Below are 23451 nucleotides of genomic sequence, written 5' to 3' on the forward strand. Positions count from 1 at the left end.
CATTTGATTATCTGTCGGTTCTGGAAGCACATAGCTTTTCTCTTTGTTTTAAAGCTATAGATAATTTTCCTCCTTCTGCAACCTCCATGAAAGAAAAATAAAGCTCTGTATTTTACTCGTATCTGGCTGCTAATATCCAATATTGCAACATATGGTTCTGTACCATAATCATAAGAGAAAGTGTAGGATTGTGTGAAAGCCAGGATGGAAACAGGTGTTTCCATCCTATCATGTTACATGTTAATCTGCTGATATAAACCAGTTTGCCAGACCTCAATACAAATATTTCTCCTGTGTCTATATAGGACAGAATGAAGAAGGCGTGCATGCACATGGGGGGAGGAGAGAGAAGGAGGGGGAGAGTGACCCAAGACTTTACTACAATCATTTTAGGAACTGGAGCAAATCAAGATCCAAATCCTGCAAATGCTGTGAGTGTGGAACCATGAGCTGATCAAAATTTTTCAAATAATTTTTTTTCTGGCAAAAGACAGCATACATTTGAAAACCAAAATTTTCATGAAAACTTTTAGGTTCCAATCACTTTTTTCAGTTATATGAAAACTTTTATTAGAATCTTTTGAAACGTTCTGTGCATTTTTTAAAAAATATTTTTATTTTTGGTTTGCTGCTGTGTAACTTTTGACTGAGGACTGATTATGACATGTTGTCATGTTCTCCGGACTCCTTGCCTGGATGAGCATGCACTCCAGCTGCCTCTCACACAGGGGTGTGAAAACTCTGAAATGGAAACTTTTTCTTATAGTTTTGAATGTTTTTAATTTTTTAAAAAAGGAACAAATTTTGATCCAGCTCTTGTGGGATCCTTTATCTATGCAGACCACTACTGACTTCAGTGACACTCCTTGTGGTAACGAAGGTCTATCCATGTGAAGATTTGGGCCCCAAGTAGCAATAAAAAAAAAAGTTACCTACCTCTCATAACTTTGTTCTTTGAGATGTGTTGCTCATGTCCATTCCATTCTAGGTGTGTGCATGCCCATGTGCACAGTTGTCGGAGACCTTAACTAATGAAAGGGACAAGCCTTGGAGCTTGAGATGCATAAGGTACTCCAGGATGGACTGGTTGACCTCCGACCAGCAGCCTTGTATATACTGAGCTCCCCAGCCCAGGTCCAAGGTGTTGGAAACTAAAGTTAGTGTCTGATTGCTCTGCCATCTCTTCTGCCTCTAAGGCTAGGTTAGTGGCCACCCTTCAAAGCAGGGCTTGGTGCTCCTTAAAGTCATCCGGTGGGTTAGCACAGGAAGACCCCACTACAGCCTCTTCTGGAGAGGAGGAGGATGACTGAACTGCTGGGGAGCGGGGGGGCCCAGGGCATCATCCCCCTCAGGGGAAGGTGGGGGAGGGCTCTCAAGCTGGGCACCTGTCTCTCCACCTCAGTGTCTACTAGTGCTTCATGCACTAAGCCCGGTGCCATTTGGAGCTTGTCCGATGTGGCGACCGACGATTGGTGAGACGGGGGCATCGGCATAACTGGCACGCCCCAGGCATCCCAATAAGGCCATTGTTCTGGCAGCAGGACCAGTGAACAGAGCGGCAGAGCTGAGGTGGATGCAACCTCAGGAGCCCAGTCGCAATGGTGCTGTCTCAGCGAGGGGCTGAACTCCCTCTCCGTGCTCAAGGAATCCTCCTCCAGTGACCAGGGTCTGAGTCTGGCAGCTAACCATCGCCATGGGTGACCAGTGCCTCGAGTACTCACACCGGTGCAGGGAGTAGTGGGAACGGCACCATGTTGGGGACTGTGATCATCAGTGTGGAGAGGGTCAGCGCAAAGATGACCAGTGCCAACTATACGGCAACTGGCACTTCCCCCTGGGCGAGTCTCGACATGAAGGCGTAGACCGGGAGCACGGTGCCGGCGATCTGTGGCAGCAAAGTGGTGACCTGGGCTTATATGGAAACCAGGGGCCTGGCAAAAAAGGGCTCTGCCCAGCTCCGGAGATCAGCGGCGCTCACTCGCTTTCTGGGAGGCTTTCATGGCTGGCTTGCCCTCGTAGGGAGCCTTTGCCATCTCTATCACTGCCTGCAGTGCTGGCTACGGTGGGAGAGTCCTGTGCTTTCTGGGCACTGGGAAGGCATTGACTCTGCCATCAGTCTGCGTCCCCTACTGCTCCATGAAGTCAGATCCCCTAGGGGGGTAGGAGGTCCCCTCGGGGGATGTGCCCCCTTGTGACTCCAGCATAGGCAGGTGGCCCAAACAGGGTCCTTTACCCAATGCCCCTTGGTCAGTCTTGCTTGGTGCTGGGTCCCGCTTCTTAGACATCTTCTTGGGCACCAGCAAAGGGGATGAGTGCCGTGCAGAGTCCAGTGCCGGGGGTGCCCTATGCACAGAGGCCAAAATGCTGGGCACTGCATGCAGCCAGGCTGAAGAGCGGCCTCCAGGAGGAGGGCCCGCAAATGATTGCCGTGCTCTTTTTGTGTCCTGGGACAAAAGTTCTTACAGATGCGACACTTTTCTTTAACCTGGGATTCCCGCAAACACTTCAGACAGCTGCCATGCAGGTCACTAACAGGCAAAGGCCTATTACAGTCAGTGCAGGGCTTAAAACCCGGAGACAGGGGCTGCCCTGCCTGGGGCAAAGTCCCCACCAGGACCCTAACTACAGTACTTAACAGCTACTTACTAACTAATCTACAATAAACAAAACTATTTACAGCTGGAACAGGAAGCAGAAAGGGAAAGAACCACTGATCACTTGCGAGGCAAGGGAGAGAGGCACTCCGACCAACCACCACAGGCGGTAAGAAGGAATTGAGCAGGCGTAGGGATGGCGGCACCTGATATACCGACACTTGAGCATGGCACTCAAGGGGGTGCCATAGCCAACCCTTCGGATACCACTAAGGCAAAAGTCTCCAACAACTGTGCACGTGAGCACATGCACACCTAGAATGGAATCAACATGAGCAAGCACTCGAAGAAGAACTATGATTCAGAGAGGAAGTTGCTTTCACAAATGTGTAGAATGAGGAATAATGTTTTCTGCAGATAGATTTTAATATTATTAACTCACCATTGTCAGCATTTAGAGCCTGGTCCTGTAAGGTACTAAGTACTCTCAACTCCCACTTAATTCAATAGGAAGTTGAAAGTCTTCAATACATTTCAGGATCTGATCCTCAGGAGAATGAACATACTGCAAATGTCACATTAAGCTGTAAAGTAACTGAGAAAATAACTAGTGCCGTACCGTATGCTTTGAAGTATTACACTGTTCACAGTCTTTGATTATAATCAGAAGATATTACACATTGCTTTTGAAAATATAAACCTGGTATCTCTCTATAAATCAAATGCCAGATTAGACAATTATTGTGCACAATGTTCACTGCTACATTTTTACTATTGATATGCTCTTTTTAGAACTCTTTCTTTGTGTGTATAGTGAAATTCACCCTACTGCAGAGGGGCCAACACAAGGCTCATGTGCTATTTAAGTCCTATTTTAAGCCCTATTTTTAGGGGTCAAATGGAACTTAAATGGCAAATAGGCCTTTTGTTGGCCATCTGCACAGTGGTGAATTTCACTCTTACAGTATTATCCTATAATAATCTTGTACAATAATCATGATCTATTATAACACCCAGTACAGAGTTCCACTATTTTCTGTATTAATGTTTCACAGCCAAAACATGTTTCCTTTGTGACAGAGGTTTTCGATTTTCTTCCTCACAGCTGAATAAAAGTTCTTGAAGAATTTATAGTTGTTTACAATTAACAGCTTTGCATGGCATGTTTATGTTGCAATCCCTAATGTGCAAAAACTCTGATCTACTGACTCCTTGTCCTACGTAAAATTGGCAGAATCTGGCTGAGGTCCTGATCCAGCAAAAACTTAAGTAATTGAGCAGTTTTATAAACAGGAACAGTCCAGTCTAACTCCATGTGTGTAGTTACTGACATGTGTAAGTATTTACAGAATCAGGTCTTGCCTTTGTGAGTAGTTTTCCATTGTAATCTGAATTTTGACACTACTTCCCGTCCCCTCCTGCCAACGAACCCTTCAACATGAAATTTATCACGTCTTCTTCCACAGGAAGTTTTTAAAATATATATATATTAGGATTAATTGGACTAGATGATCATGAGATCAGAGTTTTCAGGGGGAAAAAAAATCATAATTCACCATTGTAAAAATGCTCCTAACTGTATCATAGATCTAAAACCAGAAGTGTTGTCAAGAAACTCCAATTTTTTTTTTGCTGTCCTTAATGAGAAACACTACCCAAATATTTCTGGACTACATTTAGAAATATAGACAGCCCCTACCTCAAATTTCGTATTATCTAAGTATAAGACAAGAGGGGATGGGGGGGAGTGCAAGGAAACAACGAGATGATATTCGTCAAACATGACAGGCAGTGGTCTCAGCACACTGACAGCCTAACTGTTGTTCAATGTATTGTAGGCATCACAGCAAGAGAGAGATTTGGAGGAGGATAATGAGGTAACTTTATGGATGTTTATGGGGAGCTCCTCCCAAGCACAAGGGGCAACACGGGATAAAGCAGAAAAGTACTTGTTGGAAAATGTAACAAGTGACAGAGTCTGGCATCATGGGTTAACTGGAGGCGAGAGTTGACATCTTGATAGCAAAGGAGAGATGACAGGCCGGATTGGAGAGGCCGCAAAGAGCCTGGAGAGTGAAGACACATAGTTTATGTTTGATGTGGGGGAAAACAGAGGAAGGATGTAAAGAGAGGGATGACATGATCAAATGGGCCCCTGTCCACGACTGGGGCTCCCAGGTGCTATGATAATACAAAACAAAAACAATCAAAGCATAGGGAAGAAAAGTGATCTTGGCAGGAGCATTCTGAATGGATATGAATGGGGCAAGACTGCATTACTCGAGGCCAGAGAGAAAGATGTTGTAGTAACTGAGATGTGAGAGTTTTTGCTATGTGGATGGATAAGAAAGGCCAAGTCATTTCTCATTTCCCCTTCCAATATTACAAGAATAATTGGATCAGAAGTTAAGAGAGACATGCTCAAGGTTGCTTGCTGATAAGCTCTTACATTCTCTTTATTGTGGTACAACAAATTTAAACAAATACTGGATAGGGAATTTTTATTATTTTGCAAGTTAGGTTTGGCATTCCTTTCTAATATGTGGTCTAGTTGCACTTATTTTTTCCACTTGGTTTCAATTAATATCACATTTGTTCATAAAATGAAAGCCAAGCAGTATTCAGGCAAAAACATTTCCATCCTGCTTCTCTCTTACATGTGGTTATCACTGGATGCTGATGGAGGTGAAAAATGCATGTCACAGGAAAAGCTTTTTTGAGCCCTATTAACTTCAAAACATATATAAGCACAAGCCTCTAAACTAACTGCATTACGATTCGATCAAAATTACTTGGATTTGACAAAAATGGGATTGTGGTAAGAGATGAATCAACCCTGATTTCTATCAAAAGCCATTCAAACTAGAGCAGGGATGGGCAAACTTTTTGGCCCGAGGGCCACATCGGGGTGCAAAACTGTATGGAGGGCCAAGTAAGGAAGGCTGTGCCCCCCAAACAGCCTGGTCCCCATCCCCTATCTGCCCCTTCCCACTGCCTGCCCCCCTCAGAACCCCTGACCCATCCAACCCCCCTGCTCCTTGTCCCCTCACCGCCCCCTCCCAGGACCCCCAACCCAAACTGCCTCCCCCGAGATCCCACCCCCTATCCAACCCTCCCTGCTCCCTGTCCCCTGACTACCCCCCCACTCCCCAACAGGCCCCCCCGTTCCCCGACCACCCCACCCCAGAACCTCCACCCCATCCAACCGCTCCCTGTCCCCTGACTTCTCCCGGGACCCCTACCCAACTCCCCCACTGCCACGTGCACACCGCCCCCTTACCATGCCACTCGGAGCAGCAGCGTAACTTCGGGGGAGGGGGGACAGCAGGGGAGGGGCCGGGGACTAGCCTCCCCGGCCGGGAGCTCAGGGGCTGGGTAGGATGATCCCGTGGGCCGGATGTGGCCTGTTGGCCATAGTTTGCCCACCTCTGAACTAGAGCATGAATGAAGTGTCTCATTTTTCCACGCTGCAGCCCTCCTGACCCTTCACTGGTGAGAGTCTGATAGTATTTGCAACAGAAAGCTAAACTAGGTTCTCACCCTTTATGTATTTTTAGTCTATTCATATTTATGATGGCTATATTGAGCTTGATTCTACGAAGTGTTGAATCCCAGTAATTTCAATGAGAGTTGAGGGCACCCAGCACCTTGCAGGATCATGTTCATAAAGTCCCAGTAAACTGTCTGGCCAAGATATCTTCTATCCACACTTTGCTGTCCTGAGGCATATACTAACAAAATCTTCATTGTGTATTGAATTCACGTATTGGTATGAATTTCACAACTGTGAGTTTTTAATCCTTCAGGATTAAAAGGAACAAGGAACAATTGGATGTAGTGGGTCTATGAGAAAGACAAGGTAGGTCTTTTATTGGACCAAATTCTGTTGATGAAGGAGACAAGCTTTCGAGCTACACAGAGCTCTTCTTCAGGTCTGGGAAAGGTAATCAGAGTACCACAGCTAAATACAAGGTGGGAGAGATTGTAGAATAAGAGGACTGGAAGGGACCTTGAGAGGTCATCTAATCCAGTCCCCTGCACTCATGGCAGGACTTAGTATTATCTCAACAAGAGTTTTCAAACTGTGATCCACAGACCACCAGTCATCCGTGAGCTCCATTCAGGTGGTCCGCAGATAGTTCCCTCTGTGCCTTTGGGCAGCCGCATACGAGAGAATGAAGGGCCACCTATCTAATTAGTAGAGCCCCGCAGGCATGGCTCCACTAATTAGCTGCCTGGACCCTGGAGAAGATGCACATGTAAGGTGAGGTGTTGGTCTTGGTGGGAACAGGAGGAAGGTGGGAGGGGCCAGTGGGTTGAGAAGAGGGGGTGGGGGGAATTTGGGACATGCAAGGCTGCAGCGGCCAGAGAAAGAGGCGACTTTCCCCAGCTCCAGGGTTTCGGCTGCCAGGGAGAGACAACCCTCCTTCCCAGCCTCAGCTCTGAGGCTGCTGCGGTGGGGGAGAGACCTCCCACCCTCTTTCCCAGCCTGGGGGCTGCCGGGGCAGAGGAGAGAGGGAGAGATCCCCCTTCTTCCCAGTCCCAGCTCGGGGACTGCTGCAGCGGGGGAGAGAGGGCACATCCATCGGATTAGAAAGGTAAGACTAGTGGTATTAAAATATGAGTTGTGTGCTTTTATTTGTAGAACAAAAAAACTTTAATTATTAAGGTTCTTTTTAACATAGCGCTTTTATCCAAAGCACTTTACAATAGTTAGCTAATGGTAGAAACAACATTTGGAAAGATCATTAAGTGGTCCACTGAGATCCTCAGCAATTTTCAAGTGGTCCTCGAAAGAAAAAGTTTTGAGAACCACTGATCTAGACCATCCCTTACAAGTGTTTGTCTAACCTGCTCTTAAAAATCTCCAATGATGGAGATTCCACAACCTCCCTGGGCAATTTATAACAGTGCTTAACCACCCTGACCAGTTAGCCTATGGGCTTAACCACCCTGACCAGTTAGCCTTGCAAACACATGTTGCAAGAGATCATTTAAGATGAAGTGGGCAATTCAAACGTCTGCAGTCACAGGACAAAGGAGGGTTAGTGGGTTACAGATTGTTGTAATGACACATAAAAACAGTATTTCTGCTGAGTACTGAGGGCTAAACCAATTCTGTGAATTTACATTAGTTCTGTTAAAACGTGGAAAGTCAATAGAACCAGCGTAAACTCTTGTGACTGAATTGTGGCCAAGCTTCAACTTATTTGATCATTTAAAGCTTTAGGGCTGCCAGTAAGAAGGGGTTAAAATAGCACCTAATTACTAGATTCCTCTTGCACTATAAGTGGGAGAGTTGAATACATCATAAAAGTGGACATATTCTGCCTCTCTTGTAATACTTAGCTGGATGCCAGCAAGATAATCTTAAACACATCTCGTATGCTCAGAGACTCAAGATTTCAATCCCTCAAGTGTTTAATATCTTGCCAAAAAGGGAAGTTTTGATAAGGTCTCTTAATATTAGAGCTAATGTAAGGCTGCAAATTCTGAAATTACTGAAAACGCCCTTAAATTGCTTTTAATGCATTTTACCAGAAGGTCTGTTTTGCAGCTTGTATGACACTTGCAGTCATCTCCACATCAATATAGTCATAGTGCAGAGCTCCAGGATCTGTAGCTGAACCGGTTTCAGCCAGTAAAATCCCAATCCATCTGCCCATGTCTTCAGATGATGAAGGCTATGAGGATGAGAAGATTTTATATAAACTCAAATTATCACTGAAACAATAGGCTTTTTCACATTAATTACTTCATAATTACATGAAGTAATTATTTTATTAACATGTTGATATAATGATGCATGTGAAGTTCTGGATCACCTTTGCCAAACTATGCTAACAAAAAGTAATATTCACTGAGGTTATTCTGCCATAGTGAACACATTTAAAGCAACATGTTAATTGATTATGGAGTAAAGCAATATGAACAGTTCCAGCAAAAGAACGAAAACATAAATGCATGAAGCCAGTGTAACTAGGTATGCACCTTGTTTATTTTAGATTTTAGAAAACTGAAAGCTGAGACAAATGTTTTCCACTACAAGGCTAAGCTTTTAAGAAAGGTAACTTGTCCAAATTGTAGAGGCAGGATAACCTTGGACAAAGAAATACTAGAGCAGGTTGGAAAATGGGGAAGAAAGGGGGGACATTAAAATTGTGTAAATCATTCTAGTTTTTTAGTTTTTGAAATTCAATGATTTTCATTTTTTGAAAAATTTCAAACAATTTTATAGGCATTTCAATATTTATTTACTTTAAGTTTCTTTATTCAATGTAACAGACTCAAAGATTTTTCCCTTTATCTCAATTTCCTTACCATAGTTCCTCTTCTTTATACTACACTTCATTCATTTCCTGTTCTTGTAAATTATCATCCAAATAACCTGTACTGTGCATATGTAGCGTGATTCTTCTTCAAGGACAAGACACTGACCTCATCTGCACTTAAGAAAACCTGAGTGTTCAAAGTATCTGACCAGAGTCTGAAAATGAAAGTTGGCCTCCCACTCATTTCCTTACATGTTATCTTTATCTGAAGTTTCCAATTTTAACCAATAAAAAGTCAATAGAGCTACCATGGAGCAATTTTTCATAGTTCAAGTTTGTTTTTAAAATAAGCACTGAAAAGAACTTATTTTAGCTCATTTGAAATTTCTTAGTCTGTTTGTTTTATTCTGACTTTTGTTGTTGCAAAAGACATTAAATAATACAACTATGGAGCTCTTTAGTGTAGTTTTCCATTTTACAGCTATTCCCTGTGTTAAGCAAGAGTGCATTCTCTTAAATCGGCTCAGTGGTTGTCAATAGCTATCTTCTCTTGGTCTTTGGACTCACAGAATCCAAGTCTAGAAGGGGCCATTGTGGTCATCTAGTCTGACCTCATGTGTAACATATGCCACACAGCTTCCCCCATATAACTTCTACAGCATGTCTTAGAAAAACGTTGAATCTTGATTTAAATATTGTCAGTGATGGAGAATCCACCATGACCCATGGTAAATTGTTCCAATGGGGTAATTACCCACACCGCTAAACAATTTCTTGTCTGAATTTGCTTTGCTTCAACTTCCAGCCATTGGATCATGTTACATCTTTCTCTGCTAGACTGAAGAGCCCATAATTAAATATTTGTTCCCCATGTAGTACTTATAGACTGTAATCAAGTCACCCCTTAACCTTTTCCTTGTTAAGCTATGTAGATTGAGCTCTCTGAGTCTATCGCTATAAGGCATCTTTTCTAACCATTCAATCATTCTCGTGGCTCTTCTCTGAACACTCTCCAATTTATCACCATCGGTTTTGAATTGTGGACACCAGAACTTGACGCCATAGTCCAGCAGTGATCACACTAGTGCCAAATGCCAAGATAAAATAATCTCTCTACTCCTACTTGAGATTCCCCTGTCAACGCCTCCAAGGATTGCATTAGCCCTTTTGGCCACAACATCACGCTAGGGGCCCATGTTCAGATGATTATCCAATAGAACCCCCAAATCTTTTTCAGAGTTACTGCTTCCCATTTCATCTTGTAAGTACGGCTTACATCCTTTGTTCCTAGATGTACGCATTTACCTTTAGCCATATTCAGAGTGCAAATTATTTGCTTGCGCCCAGCTCACCAAATGATCCAGATCGCTCTGTATCAGTGATCTGTCCTCTTCATTATTTACTACTCTAATTATTTTTTGTTATCTGTAAACTTTATCAGTGATGACTTCATGTTTTCTCCCAGGTCATTAATAAAAATGTTAAAAAAAGTATAGGGGCAAGAACCTATCTGTGTAGGACCTCTCTAAAACCACATTCATTCAATGATGATTCCCTGTTTACATTTTGAGACCTATCAGTTTACCAGGTTTTAATCCTTTTAATGTGTGCTATATTAATTTTATATCTTTCTAGCTTTTTAATCAAAATGTCATGTATCTTACAGAAGTCTAAGTATATTACAACACTACTACCTTTATCAACCAAACTTTTAATCTCATCGAAAAAAGATATCCAGTTAGTTTGACAGGATCTATTTTCCATAAATCCATGTTGAATGGCATTAATTACCCTCCATTAATCACTCTTATAATTCTTTATGAATAGAGTCCTGTATAAGCACTCCATTATCTTACCCAAGATTGATGTTAGACAGACAAACCTATAATTACCCAGGTCACCATGTTTACCCTTTTTAAAAATTGGCACAACATTAGCTTTCTTCCAGTCTTCTGGAACTGCCCCAGTGCTGCCCATCTATGTGAGACATGCATATTTCCGTAGAAGGATGCTCACTGTGGTCTGGAAGAAGTTGATGCTCATAAAATAAATGCACCTATATCAGCTTTATAGTGCAGGCAGTACAATTGATGCAGGTAACTCTCTTCTGGCAAATCTGACTCATGTGCAGCAGAAAACAGACTAGAGAGGACACTACTTTGGGACAAAAAGAAAAGGAGTACTTGTGGCACCTTAGAGACTAACCAATTTATTTGAACATAAGCTTTTGTGAGCTATAGCTCACTTCATTGGATGCATTCAGTGGAAAATACAGTGGGGAGATTTATATACACACAGAGAGCTCATGAAAGCTTATGCTCAAATAAATTTGTTAGTCTCTAAGGTGCCACAAGTCCTCCTTTTCTTTTTGAGGATACAGACTAACACGGCTGCTACTCTGAAAACTGCAACAAGAGCAATCAGGTAAGGTGAGCTATTACCAGCAGGAGAGCAGGGGGGAAAAAAACCTTTTGTAGCGATAATCAAGGTGGGCCATTTCCAGCAGTTGACAAGAACATCTGAGGGGACAGCAGCACAAGGCTATTTGCAGTACTGGAACTATTATGCTAGCTTTTTCCATCCAATGCTGGAAGAGTACACAGTGCTTAGCCTTGCTTGAAACAAGTCTAATGTAAACGATGGTATAATGGCCTGTGTACAACTGGGGAATGTTTCACTGATGTGCATGGTAGGAGGCCCAACTTGTGGCTAGGAACCAAATTTCTCTAGTATAGATATACCACCTGATGATGACTTCAGAATAACAAATCTTAAAGTTGATTAATATGCCCAGGAGAAATACAGATCCAGAGTTCTAATCTTCAGTGTAGTGAGCCACAGCAATGTTATTTAATTAGCGTTCAGTCATTTGTATTCTGAATTACCTCCTTGATAGAAGACTAACAGGGGAGGTGCATAGGCACTTATAAAGGGAAGAGAAAAGGTCAGAGTTGAGAGAGAGAGAGACAGCAGAAAACATCTTAATAGGGAAGACCGTTGTGAGTTAAAAATCAACAGTATTAGGGTTTTCCCCTAATATCAATTCTCATCCAGATAAGTCTCTTTTGCCTGTAACTCTTAATTTGTTTCTTTCTGTAATGATTGTTACCCAGCTCTGTAACTCTATTATTTAACTGCTGAAAGCATTTTGAAAGGCAGGTTGTATGAACAAGGTCATGTAATTAGCCCATATGCATTTCTGCAAAGTATGCACATCGATAAACATCGCACCTCTAACACTGCGACCTCCTGCCCATTTCGAAGCAGACGGAATGTCAAGGGATGCTTGGAATCCAAGCCTGGAATGACTTCACAGCCACGCAGAGGAATAGAAACAATGTGGGTCTTCAGATCTGTTCTGTCCTTATGGAAAATGAGCTTATTATCTTTCACTCTGCACCAGCGTTCGCGCCACCGGTTATTTGAGAGCACATTCAGATATCCTGCAATAAAACAAAATATGAGATATTTTATCCTTCACTTTTTTAAAAAAAACAAACAAAAAACTGTTTTTTCAACGTAATGCTAGTTCATATAAAATTTATTCCTGTACGTGCAGATTGAAAATCCAGATGATTTTAAGAAGACAAATAAACGGCCTTTTAAATTTTTTTTATTGAAACTCTCACTGTACCAGTAACTCAGAAAGCCTGGCCTATAAAGATTGGATCCTGGTCATATCCCGAACATATGCAAATGACTGTGCTGAGTTAGTGACAGTTATGGCTGAATGTTCCAGAGCTCTCCTGCCACAGGGTTTCCCTGAGATTTTAGCAAAAATAGAGGTGGCAGTTTGTGAGTCAAGAAGTGTTCCCACAGTGAACCCCGAAGTAGGATGATGTTTAAAAACAGGATTTAAAAGGTTTCAGCATATCCTAGACTACACTAGAAACATAACCTGCTCATGTGAGAGTTACAGGCACAGCTGATGTGTGCCCACACAGCTTTTTCACAACTGAACCATATTCTACAGTTCTATGGATATATCCAGATCTATCACACTGCTAATTGTGTTTTCATAGTGCTTTCTGGGAAAATAATGACAGCTAACCCACGATGACTCAACAAGGAACACAGGGACTAATGGACATGCACATAAAACAGCAACAGCAGCACATGGGACTAAGCACTCAAAAGACATCCCACTACTTAGAGAGTTGGAAGGAAGCAAGATCAGTTAAAGTGTTACACAGGCATGATTATGAGGTCCCAGCTGCACAGCAAAAATATGAATGTAATGACCTGGCTGCAGAAAAACAAACCGTATGCAACCTAAACTGCTGATGAGGGCAAAACATTACAGCGGCCATGGTTACCATGTGTTAATCACGTTTTTTGTGTACATGCAAGATGTGTAGAACCTACCATGTCATTAACTGGTTACAAACCCAGTGAAAAGTTTTATGTATATGGATGGTAAGTTAAATATGGCGGTGGAGTTTCAGGTAACTATGTGTACAGGGTACTGGGAGAAAACCCTGTGCTATTGTGAGATGATCAGGGAGTGAGCTTGTGTCTATAATGTGACAACAATTCCATAAAGACCCATTTGGCAATTCATTCTACTTAGCTAGAACAGCTAAACCAGAGTGGTCAATTTTACCTCCGTTCTTTGGGTTCACAGCAGGGGAATTTTAAAGCAGAATAAAAAAAAATTCTCCACTGGGATTTCACTGAAATTAAAATAAGTAACTTAAAAACTAACAAAACAAAAAACCCCCCCAAGAACACCTTCATATTAGGTTTAGTTAAGCCACTAGTTTATACTGGAAGAGAAAAACACCTTTGAACTTGGCTCCCAATCACATATGGTTCATGAATTATAGACAGTATATTTCCACTTCCAAAGAGTGTATTAAAAGAGGAAAGGATTGAATGACATTCTCTTCCAGGCAGAATTTATATGAAATGACTCATCTTTTACCTCATTGCCGATTTTCATTTTCAGTCACAAGGAGGAAAGCTCTTAATCATTCTGGATAGCTATCTTTTTGGTTTTCATTAAAATTATGTGTTATATAGCTTAATTTTTCTGGATTTTCATTCCAACATCACAGTTACAACTTCAGGGCTTGATCCAGCAGGATATATCAGCATATCTGAACTGTGCAACCCTTGGAAGATGCCACCAAAAAAAATAAAAACCGTAACAACAACAAAAAGTGGAAATCTGGAGAAGGAAAGAGCTTCCTGATCTTGGTTACTTAAGATTCTCATTATTGTCACCCCACTCCAGCCCCACCTTCCCCCTCTTGAACCAGAGTTGGTGCAAAATGATACAATTGCAGGGATGGAAAAGCCTTCTCATATACATGGCAGCTGACCATTTAGGAACGATGAGGGGTTCCTATTATCTAACCCAAATCTTTTTTTTCTCCCATTGTGCCTCTCACAGAAGCTCTTCCAGTCCAATGTAGTCTCACTGAATTAAAAGAGGACCCCCCCCTTTTTTCCCCTCCCAAATGGTCCTATTTAACTTTCAGAAATCAACATGTATCCAAGTCCTGTGCATGGTCATGGGGACGTCCAGGGGAGAAGGAGAGACAGCTTTGGACAGATTTCCAAAGAAAAGCAATCCATCTTTGAAGAATCCTCTTTGTGATTGCCAGAGTGTGGGGGGATTTCTTTTTCTCGTATTGTGTCAACTTACCATAACTTTATTTGTCTCTTTCCTTCCCTTTTTTGATTTGGAAGTAAGGCCTGCTCAGTGAAAAAAAACCTCAACTTATGGAGCAGCCAGCAGGAATGAGCCAATTTCAGAAAATGATGCAAAACTCCTTCTGCAAAGGCTTCCCACAATGACCAAAGCAGAAGCATTAGTAATACATATTTCCAAATAAAACCTAGAAAGGGTGCCGAGTAGCGCCCTTTACCAACAATATTAACAATTATATTTAGTGCTCAGATAGGAGATAATGGACACTATAGAAGTACTACATATTACATTATATAACTACAGTCTAGAGGAAAATATTCTGGGAAATATCAGAGTAGTCAATTAACTACAAAGCTCAGAAAGTTTTTAGCTTCCATGGAAGCCAGATGTTGCAGAAGATCAGTTGTGCTTTTTCCAGCTGCTCTTTTTGATAAACACATCTGTACTCACTTATATATCACTCACACACACACACACACACACATTTTAACAAAAAAAAAGTTGCTTATACATGCGATTCTCAAGCTGTGGTCAGTGGACCACCTGTGGTCTATGACATGGTCCATGGAGTTGCTTCTATCTGTCAGGCTTTAAGCAATAACGCTTTCTGCCATTTGCTGCCCCATGAATGACCTCTTTTAGGGTTTCCAGAGACTTTTCTGATCTAAAGGGGAAAAATAATCCCTTTGGGCACCTTTGAAACCTGTATAGCTGCTTCATGGCTCTTTTTTTTTTTTTTAAATGTTTCTCTGGTTTAAACTAAGCTGTGTTCGCATATGGAGTTGTCATTAAAACAGGAAAACAAAACCTAATTGTAAAGTGTCCTGGAAAGGAAAGAAGCTGTTGGGAATGAGGGAAAGGTCAGCTCTAAAATATACACATACCTACAGGCAGGGAGAGAGAATAAATAGCATGGATACAAAATTGGGATCGAAAGGAGTTAAGCAAACAACTCCACCTATCAAATTTTCACCTGGTGTCCTTAAATATTTAAATACTATCCTGATGTAATCAAGTACTATGGCTAATTACACGGAAGGGGAAACATGACTGAGTGGGGAAATAGCCTACAAGAAATTCGTTATCTTGTGAAGTTTTACACAATACCAACTAGTTTGAAAACGATTGCAGTAATGGCAATTGTATATGAACGGCTAGGCTGGGAGTCTATAGTGCTTTCGTTGCAGTGTAAGCTTAAGAATCTAAGAGTGTCAAATCACTTACCACATGTTGGAACATCTTCCTCAGCTGATGAGGTCTGTTCATCTGTTGATGGCTTTTTCTTTCCTAAACTGATGATCTTTGTTATTTTTTTCCCCGTTACTTTAGTCACTGTGCCCTTGGTCTCTGACTTGGAACTCTTCTTCCTCTTAACTATCAAGAAAACAAACATGTACATCTTAGTATGTTTGACTGAAACCAATTATATTAAAGCACATGGATCAAAATAGACAGGAAAACAACTGCACTGCAGATATACAAGCACGCACAAAACTGATTTAATTCTTAACATAAGCATTTGGACAAAACAGCTGCCTTCTGACAAGAGACGCACAATTGCAGGCGCCATTAATGCTGATGCCCATATCACATGCCCAGCACAATATTAAAAACATGGCACACAGAAAGGTAAGACTAAAGCAAGTTTATCATTAAAATTCATCAGTCTAATTGCTTCTCTCCACTATAAACATCTTCTAATTTAGAAGTGTGGTTGGGGTAATTCCATGCTGTACATTCAACCTGACTACACTGGAACAAAAATGGAAGTTGGATGATCTCCTGTCATTGTTCCTTAAAAGCATTTCCAACATAATGCCATGGCAATGAATCAGACCTTTTTTTAAAAAAAAAAAAAAAAAAAAATAAGTATATGCCTGGCAAAAATATCCCTGCTATTGAAACTAGGTCAAGGTACCTATACAGATCAGAATGGGTCTTTGAGAAAGGCATGTATTATAAGATAACTTTCCTTTATAATGGAATAATCAAGATCACTTAACGCTCCCAATGACTAGCAGCTGGTATTCATTTTTATGGAAAGGACAGTGCAGAAAAAAGTAGTTTACTAGATCTAATCAATATATATGGGAACTTAAAATAATGTATGAATATTATTGGTATGAACATACAGATTGGTGCTGAACTTAACTTGCTTCCATTGAAGTGAACAGGATCAGTGCTGAGGACACAACTTTCAAAAGTGACTAAATGACTTAAAAGCCTACGTAATACATTTTTAAAAAATATAGCAGACAATCACAACAAATACAAAAAACAGAGCTGCACAAAACCAGAACCACAATTATCTGGTTTGAGTTTTATCAACAATATAAAACTCACCCCAACTATTATTGCAAACATGGGCCCATTTTGAGTTCAACCTTAGTTGATTTGTGGCTTTGACAAAAAATGAAATTTAACTTAGTGGTTTTGACAGAACTGAGCTGAGTTTCAGTTTGTTAGAACCATCTTTCCCCCTTTCCACACACAGAAGCACACATGCAGCATTCTGTGGGTCTGAACTGAGCCCCCCCCCCCCCAAAAACAAACAAAAGGTTCATTTGAAAGATATGAACTGAAATGTGAAATGTTGATTTAAGCACAACAATATTAAAAAAATAACTGGTACAAATTATGTGAATTGGCAACTCATGGGAAGGAATGTACACAAGAGAAATAATTCAGAAATTTTCAAACCACAATTTGTTGTCTTTTTTTAGCCTTCGTTATTTGTTAACACGGGAAATCATTAGAAATTTCATCTGTCATCAAGATGTCTCTTTCAGTAAGACTCTGCCACCAATGTATATGCAGCAGGGGAGTCCTGTTTTCACAGGGTGAAAGTGGATTATCTGAAAACCTTCAGTAGAATGATGATTTGTGTATGGGAGCAAAAAGCTAAATCCTGCTCATGGATCTGCAGGGCTGATGTAACCTAATATGGTGCTGTCCCTACATGCAATGAATTCCCAAAGTTCTAGGGAAGGAGAGTATCCCATCTGCTCATATCATCATGAGCATAGGGAGACAGCAGGAGGCAGCACTTGACTGAAGACGAGCTGCTATCCCACACAGCAGCAGCTGAAGAACATCTGCAGCTGTGGAACAGGGGAGGGAGGGAAGAAGAATGCTTGTGTCTGGGTTTGGGGAATAAATGCTCACGCCCCTCAGAATTCAAAGAAAGACAAATCAAGCTCAGTAAGTGCAAGGGAAGAATTCCCAGCTCCGGGAAAACGCAGTGAAAGGAGCCCACGTGAACTCTAACGTTCTTGCTTCCTCTACCTTCACTCCCCATGGCGTTTTATTCCGCCATAGAGAAGAAAGGCAGAAGAAATGATCTTTCTCCCAACCTCTTTCTCCTGCAGTATGTGAAAGGGATACATCCCCTGATCTCAAGACAGATTGGCAAATAAGCCATTTCTTCTCACCTCCTTCACCATAGCAGAAGAAGATGCTGGTGGAGAGAGGGGGAGAGTAGAAGAAGGTGGGCAGCAGCTCTGTGGGAGCAGAAGGGAGATCAATGCACAGTGAAGTCAGCTTCCCTTCACATGGCTAACTGAGCTTTCGCTCTCACTGTTACAGCTGATTTAAAGAAGAACCTGCAACCCATTCAGAACCCCTTTAAATGATTTAGTGATGACAGCCATGTGTTAATGCATTAAATATCAGTATTTTGTATTATCCTCTTCACTGCTACAAAAGACTGACTCTACTGTGACAGAGTTGAAGGCCAAGAGTTTCAAGTGACTAGTGCTTTTGATTACCCAGCTTCAGACACTTCAAATGGGCCTTATTTTCAGAGGGTGTGCATTTAGCACACTTTTGAAAATCAAGCCCCTATAAGGTGCCTCAAGTTGGCCACTCAAATCACTAGTCACTTGTGAAAATCTTGGACTATGCACATATTTTGGACTTTCGTACCACAGACACATGCAACCAGCGTGGGTGTCTACAGAGACACATTTTTTATGCCTTCTGTAGTTTTATAGAAGTTTCTGTAGTATGTAAATGTAGCCATACATTTTGGACCTAGAAGTCATAGTGAGCTACTATGTTCCATTCTGTTGACTGGGGTGTGGAGATCTATACATTTGGGAGATTTGTTCAAAATCTCCATTGGAAAAGGAGGGCAAAGATTACAAACTAAAACACCCAATGTTTTAGGAAACAAACACCCATGTGTGTCAGGAAGGGGAGGCACAGTGCAACTTGCCCAAAAGCCAGTGCTGATGCAACTGTTTTCCAATAGAGCTTACATCAGCATTTTCAAAGCTACAGGAAAGTACTGATTAAAGCAAATGTGTTGTTCTGAATAAGACTGAATATCAGTATATGTCAAGCTAACTAGCTTAACTAGGTTGGTATCACCTGTTTACAGAAATCTTTTCTTCAAGGGGAAACAAAAAGATAATCTGGGGATTGATTTTGCAGACCTTACTCAGGAAATTGAATTTGGAACCTCCCTCAGCTTGGAATCCAAGGACTGCGAACAAGCTTTCTGACTCCAAAGTGGAGTAGATCATTTTAAAGTCATTTAGCATACATGATTCTTGTCTTACCTTATAAAATTCTATGATACACACTTCCTGTTTAAAATTATAGGGGAAAACCTTACATACAGTTAGTGGTTGACTCAACTCCCCCATAGAAGACAGCATACTTTATGAACACAGGAAAAAGTAATTTCAAAACTTACATATGGGCCTTGATCCTGCTGTCACTTACATCAATGTTGCATGTGGATAACTCTGATAACTAGAATGGAGATATTCTAATATCCACCAATGTAAAGGTTTACGTAATTCAAGCTTGGTATAGTTCAACTTTCAGGGTAGACATAAAGACTATTTACATTACTTACAAGGAGTTATTACCTATTCCCCTAAGACATAAAAGAAAAAAAATATTATATTCTTTATGCTGAATATTTAAAACACTCTGCGTATGGGATTCACCTTGTTCTTTTCCATTACACACAGCAGCGATTCCATTTTCTATAGCACCCTCCCCATCCGAGCTTGGCCTCTCAGAGGACAATTTCTGCATCGACAAAATAAATTAGATCATTTCTCATGTGGTCACACTGGCCAAATGATGTGTCATGAGTCAAATTAAAGTTACGCTTATTATTAAATTAAACACATGTCAAGCATCCATCCTGAGGACAAATAAATATGAGATAGTCAAGTGTTCATTTACATTATATAGATTTCTTATGACACCACACAAGCATTAAAACAAAATAAAACTAAGCCACACTAGAACTGTATTGCTAAATATATCCCATTATATTATCCTTTTAAGAGTACTTTAAGACTAATCATGTAACCCTAATCTAACAATACGCTATGTTACCCATAATATATTTTTATTACATTTCTTGATTCTAAAATGTTGCTCTCTATTAATGTGCTCATTTTACATAAAAGAAATCTTCAAAACTAGATCTTTAATGAATGCTTCAGGTATACATTTACAACTGACAACCTACCAAACGCAACACATTTCTATAGGTAGAATTTCCATATTTTCGATGTGTGTAAGTAAGGGTCCCTTGCTGGTATTAACTAGAGTAAATGGTGGATTCTCTGCAACAGGAAGTCTTTAAATCATGATTTCAGTAACTCAGCCAGAGGTTATGGTTCTATTATAGCAGTGTGGGGGTGCGGTTCTGTGGCGTGCAATGTGCAAGAGGTCAGGTTTGATTATCACAATGGTTCCCTTATAGTCTGAGACTATAAAAAGGTCTGTGAAATTAGAGACTAGCAATTATGTGTATATTACTAATAAAAAAATTAAAAATATAAAGTTTATAAAATAGTTATTACCTAAAACGTGTGGCATAAATAAAACTCATATGTTGTGGTGTGCCATAAAGCTTTTTATTGGCATCTGTTTAACACAATTTACATAACTCAATCATGGCTTCACCACTTATAAGTAACATCGGCATCCCAAATTTGTGGCAAGGAAAACTTTATATGGCACCATCCTGTATTTCCTTCCCACCTGGTACTAACTGAGTAACTGGTGCTAAAAACTTAATTGAACTGAGTTTTTTTCTTACATACATTGAAAGATCTGAAATGCTACCTATACAAATGTGTTGTTTGTGTAAGGCTGTCAATTGTAAATGTATATCTAAAGCATTCATTAAAAATATCATTTTGAAGATTTCTTTAATCTATGAGCACTTCTTACCTGATCTTACTGTTTAGCACATTAATAGACAACAACATTTTAGAATCTCTCTCGCTATATATATAATATTGTAAAACAGGCAAGGGAAATTATATAAAAATATAACTTAATTACCATAAGTCAAATCCTGATCTTAGTTATACTGGTGTAAATGCAGAGAAATTCCATTGATGCCAATGGCAATACAAAAATGTAAATCTAGGCTACCTAAGTATGGACTTTGATCTCCGGTGTCTTGAGATCAAATCCGAAGTCAATGGGACTTTTAAACATTAATCTTTAATGGGACCAGGAGGTGGCCCGTAACAAATAGGACTGCCATCTTGCAATGGGGTCTGACTGTGCAGATGTCACGCAGGCTAGGGGCCTAAAGCAGCGCTGCCATGGTGGGCCCTTGGTGCCTTGATGCCTCACTTCACAGACATCCTGTTCATTGTTAGTCTGCTGCCTCCGGGTAGGTCTATGCCACAATTAAAAACCCATGGCTGGCCTGTGCCAGCTGACTTGGGTTTGTGGGGCTTGGGCTAAGGGGCTGTTCAATTACAGTGTAAATGTTCAGGCTTGGGCTAGAGCCTGGGTTCAAGGACCTTGGAAGGTGGGAGATGTCTCAAGAGTTCAGGCTACAGCCTCAGCCTCAATGTCTCACCACAATTAAACAGCCCCATGAGCTCAAATCAGCTGGCATGGGCCAGCCACGGGGGCCTAACTGCAGTATAGATATACCCTTAGTGAGTCAGGGAGCCAAGTATCTCTGTGTCAAAACATGAGCACTTCACAGGCTCTCGACACTGCCACCTTGCTATGCCAGGCGTGCTCAAGCCTCAATACAGAATGGAATTCCTCTGCCAGGCCTCCAAAACCCCAGTCCAGCCCATCATATCCCCACCACACATTCCTCCCCAGGCTCCACATCCCTGCTTGTTTCCCTCTGCCCCCACAGGTCCATCTCTAAACCAGAGCTCACCCACCATGTCCCATGCTACGGAGCATGCCTGCTTGTAAGCATCTAAAACAAAAACCTGCTGATGGATATGAGTTGCTGAAGTTGGCCAATTTTGGGTTGCCTGAATATGAGGAATAATTGCGTGTGTATTTCATTTAAAAAATGGCCTTTGCCAGAGATGTTATCAGAATGTGAGAGAAATTTGGAGTCTTTGGGAACTGTGCAACTTATCTAGAGGAACCTAAAGAAATGTGATGAAAAAGGGGAAAAATTTCCACAAATGTGGCATCTTAAAATGTTTCCTCTGCAAAAGCTACCAAGTATTTTACTGAAAAAGCTACACAGTTACTGTGCCAAATGTAGAGATTGAATTCAATCATTAATTGGAGTCCTACTTTAAGGGTAAATACAACCTGAACTTTAGAGTTACTTGTTGACATCTCCATAATATAACACCATCATCTATCTTTGCATTTGTAATACTTTAACTTTACCTTTTCCAGTTCTGTCTTGTGTATGGGAGAACTAGATGATGGTCCATCTGAATCTATCGCTCCAGTGCAGTTGCTGCAAACATCTTTTATCACCTTAAAAAGAAGTACAAAATGGTTTCATTGACACACAAGTCAAAGAACTATATTTTGCTGAGCAGAGGACTTTCTTTGAGATGAAGCACTAAGAATATTAGCTATCCTGAAGATTAAAACAGCAGTGTGGAAATTATTCTCTTTATCCACAGGCAATATGTTAGGCAGGCTGCCACGGCTTGAGCTTCTCCACACTGCCTCACTAAATCGCTTCATGAATGACCTGGAGGAGCCATAATGTCTAGAGGTGAAAGGTTTCAATTTCTAGACTAGCTAATCTCCAAGCCTCTCCTGAGTAAAGAAACTGCCAGCACTTGCAGTAGTTTTGCAACATGAACTCAGCTGACACCACCAAATTCATTTCGTTATGACTAAAAAATGGGATTAGATCCAAGATCCTGCAAGCCAGGGGACAGCACTGCTGCCTCGTATGCTACCCAGCTGCTTTTTTTCTAATGAAGAAATAATGATGTGCTGACCAAATTGCAGATCTGTATCAGATACTCTTGAGTGTGTGGTTTAAATGGATTTTTCATATTCATTATGTGATGTTCAGTGGTCACAGTAACATTGACACTGAAGCACAGATCATATATCTCTTAGGAAATGTGAGTTATTTTATGTGCCCCTCCCCTGCAAAGAAAGAAAGAAAGAAAGAAAAATCCACAGAAGGAGATGGATTTTGATGGAATTTATGGGAGCTCAAAAACTGCATCTGTAAAATAAGGCCTGAAATATAAAGGCAGAAGGCTTTACTTTTCCTGTTTTCTCTGTGTACACAGTTTGGTTTTGATTCTTAGATAGGGTTGCCACCTACCAATCTTCATACTGGAGTACCTGGTATTGAGGGGAATATTTGAGTTCTTGATTGCAAATGCCTTAGAGTGTAGATATGGCCAGAAAAGTGACTATGTAAAAGTGGGACCTTCTTAATTAACAGCTCTCCTCCCTGGGTGTAGCCAGAGTAGCATCTGCTGACCTGAATGACATATATATGCTTTTACTCCCCTTTGCCCTTGCTAATACAGCAGAGTCCACCCAGCTAAGGGAGAAATGCATTTTATTGTGGCTGAGGCATCATTAACAGAAATGTGAACTAAGCTCCAAATGTAGGGCCAAATTCTGCCCTCATTTATACTTGTGACATCACATGATTTATCTAGCGAGAGAACTTGGCTCACAGAACCTTTACTCC

The 23451-nt window shown here is 41.1% G+C and overlaps 1 protein-coding gene across 4 annotated transcripts in view; it reads right to left on the reverse strand.

The window, feature by feature from the left end:
- The window catches only part of AFAP1 (actin filament associated protein 1), a 167994-nt gene that overhangs the window by 20977 nt on the left and 123566 nt on the right, over positions 1-23451 (reverse strand). For all 4 annotated transcript variants that reach the window (XM_038399813.2, XM_038399819.2, XM_038399814.2 and 1 more), the window contains 5 exons: positions 22164-22256; positions 19481-19565; positions 15747-15896; positions 12098-12309; positions 8133-8278 (listed from right to left, as the gene is read on the reverse strand). In XM_038399813.2, the coding sequence (XP_038255741.1) occupies positions 8133-8278; positions 12098-12309; positions 15747-15896; positions 19481-19565; positions 22164-22256 (686 nt within the window). The remainder of the gene's footprint in view (positions 1-8132; positions 8279-12097; positions 12310-15746; positions 15897-19480; positions 19566-22163; positions 22257-23451) is intronic.

Source organism: Dermochelys coriacea, chromosome 4 (genome assembly GCF_009764565.3).
Source record: "Dermochelys coriacea isolate rDerCor1 chromosome 4, rDerCor1.pri.v4, whole genome shotgun sequence".
Lineage (NCBI taxonomy): Eukaryota > Metazoa > Chordata > Testudines > Dermochelyidae > Dermochelys > Dermochelys coriacea.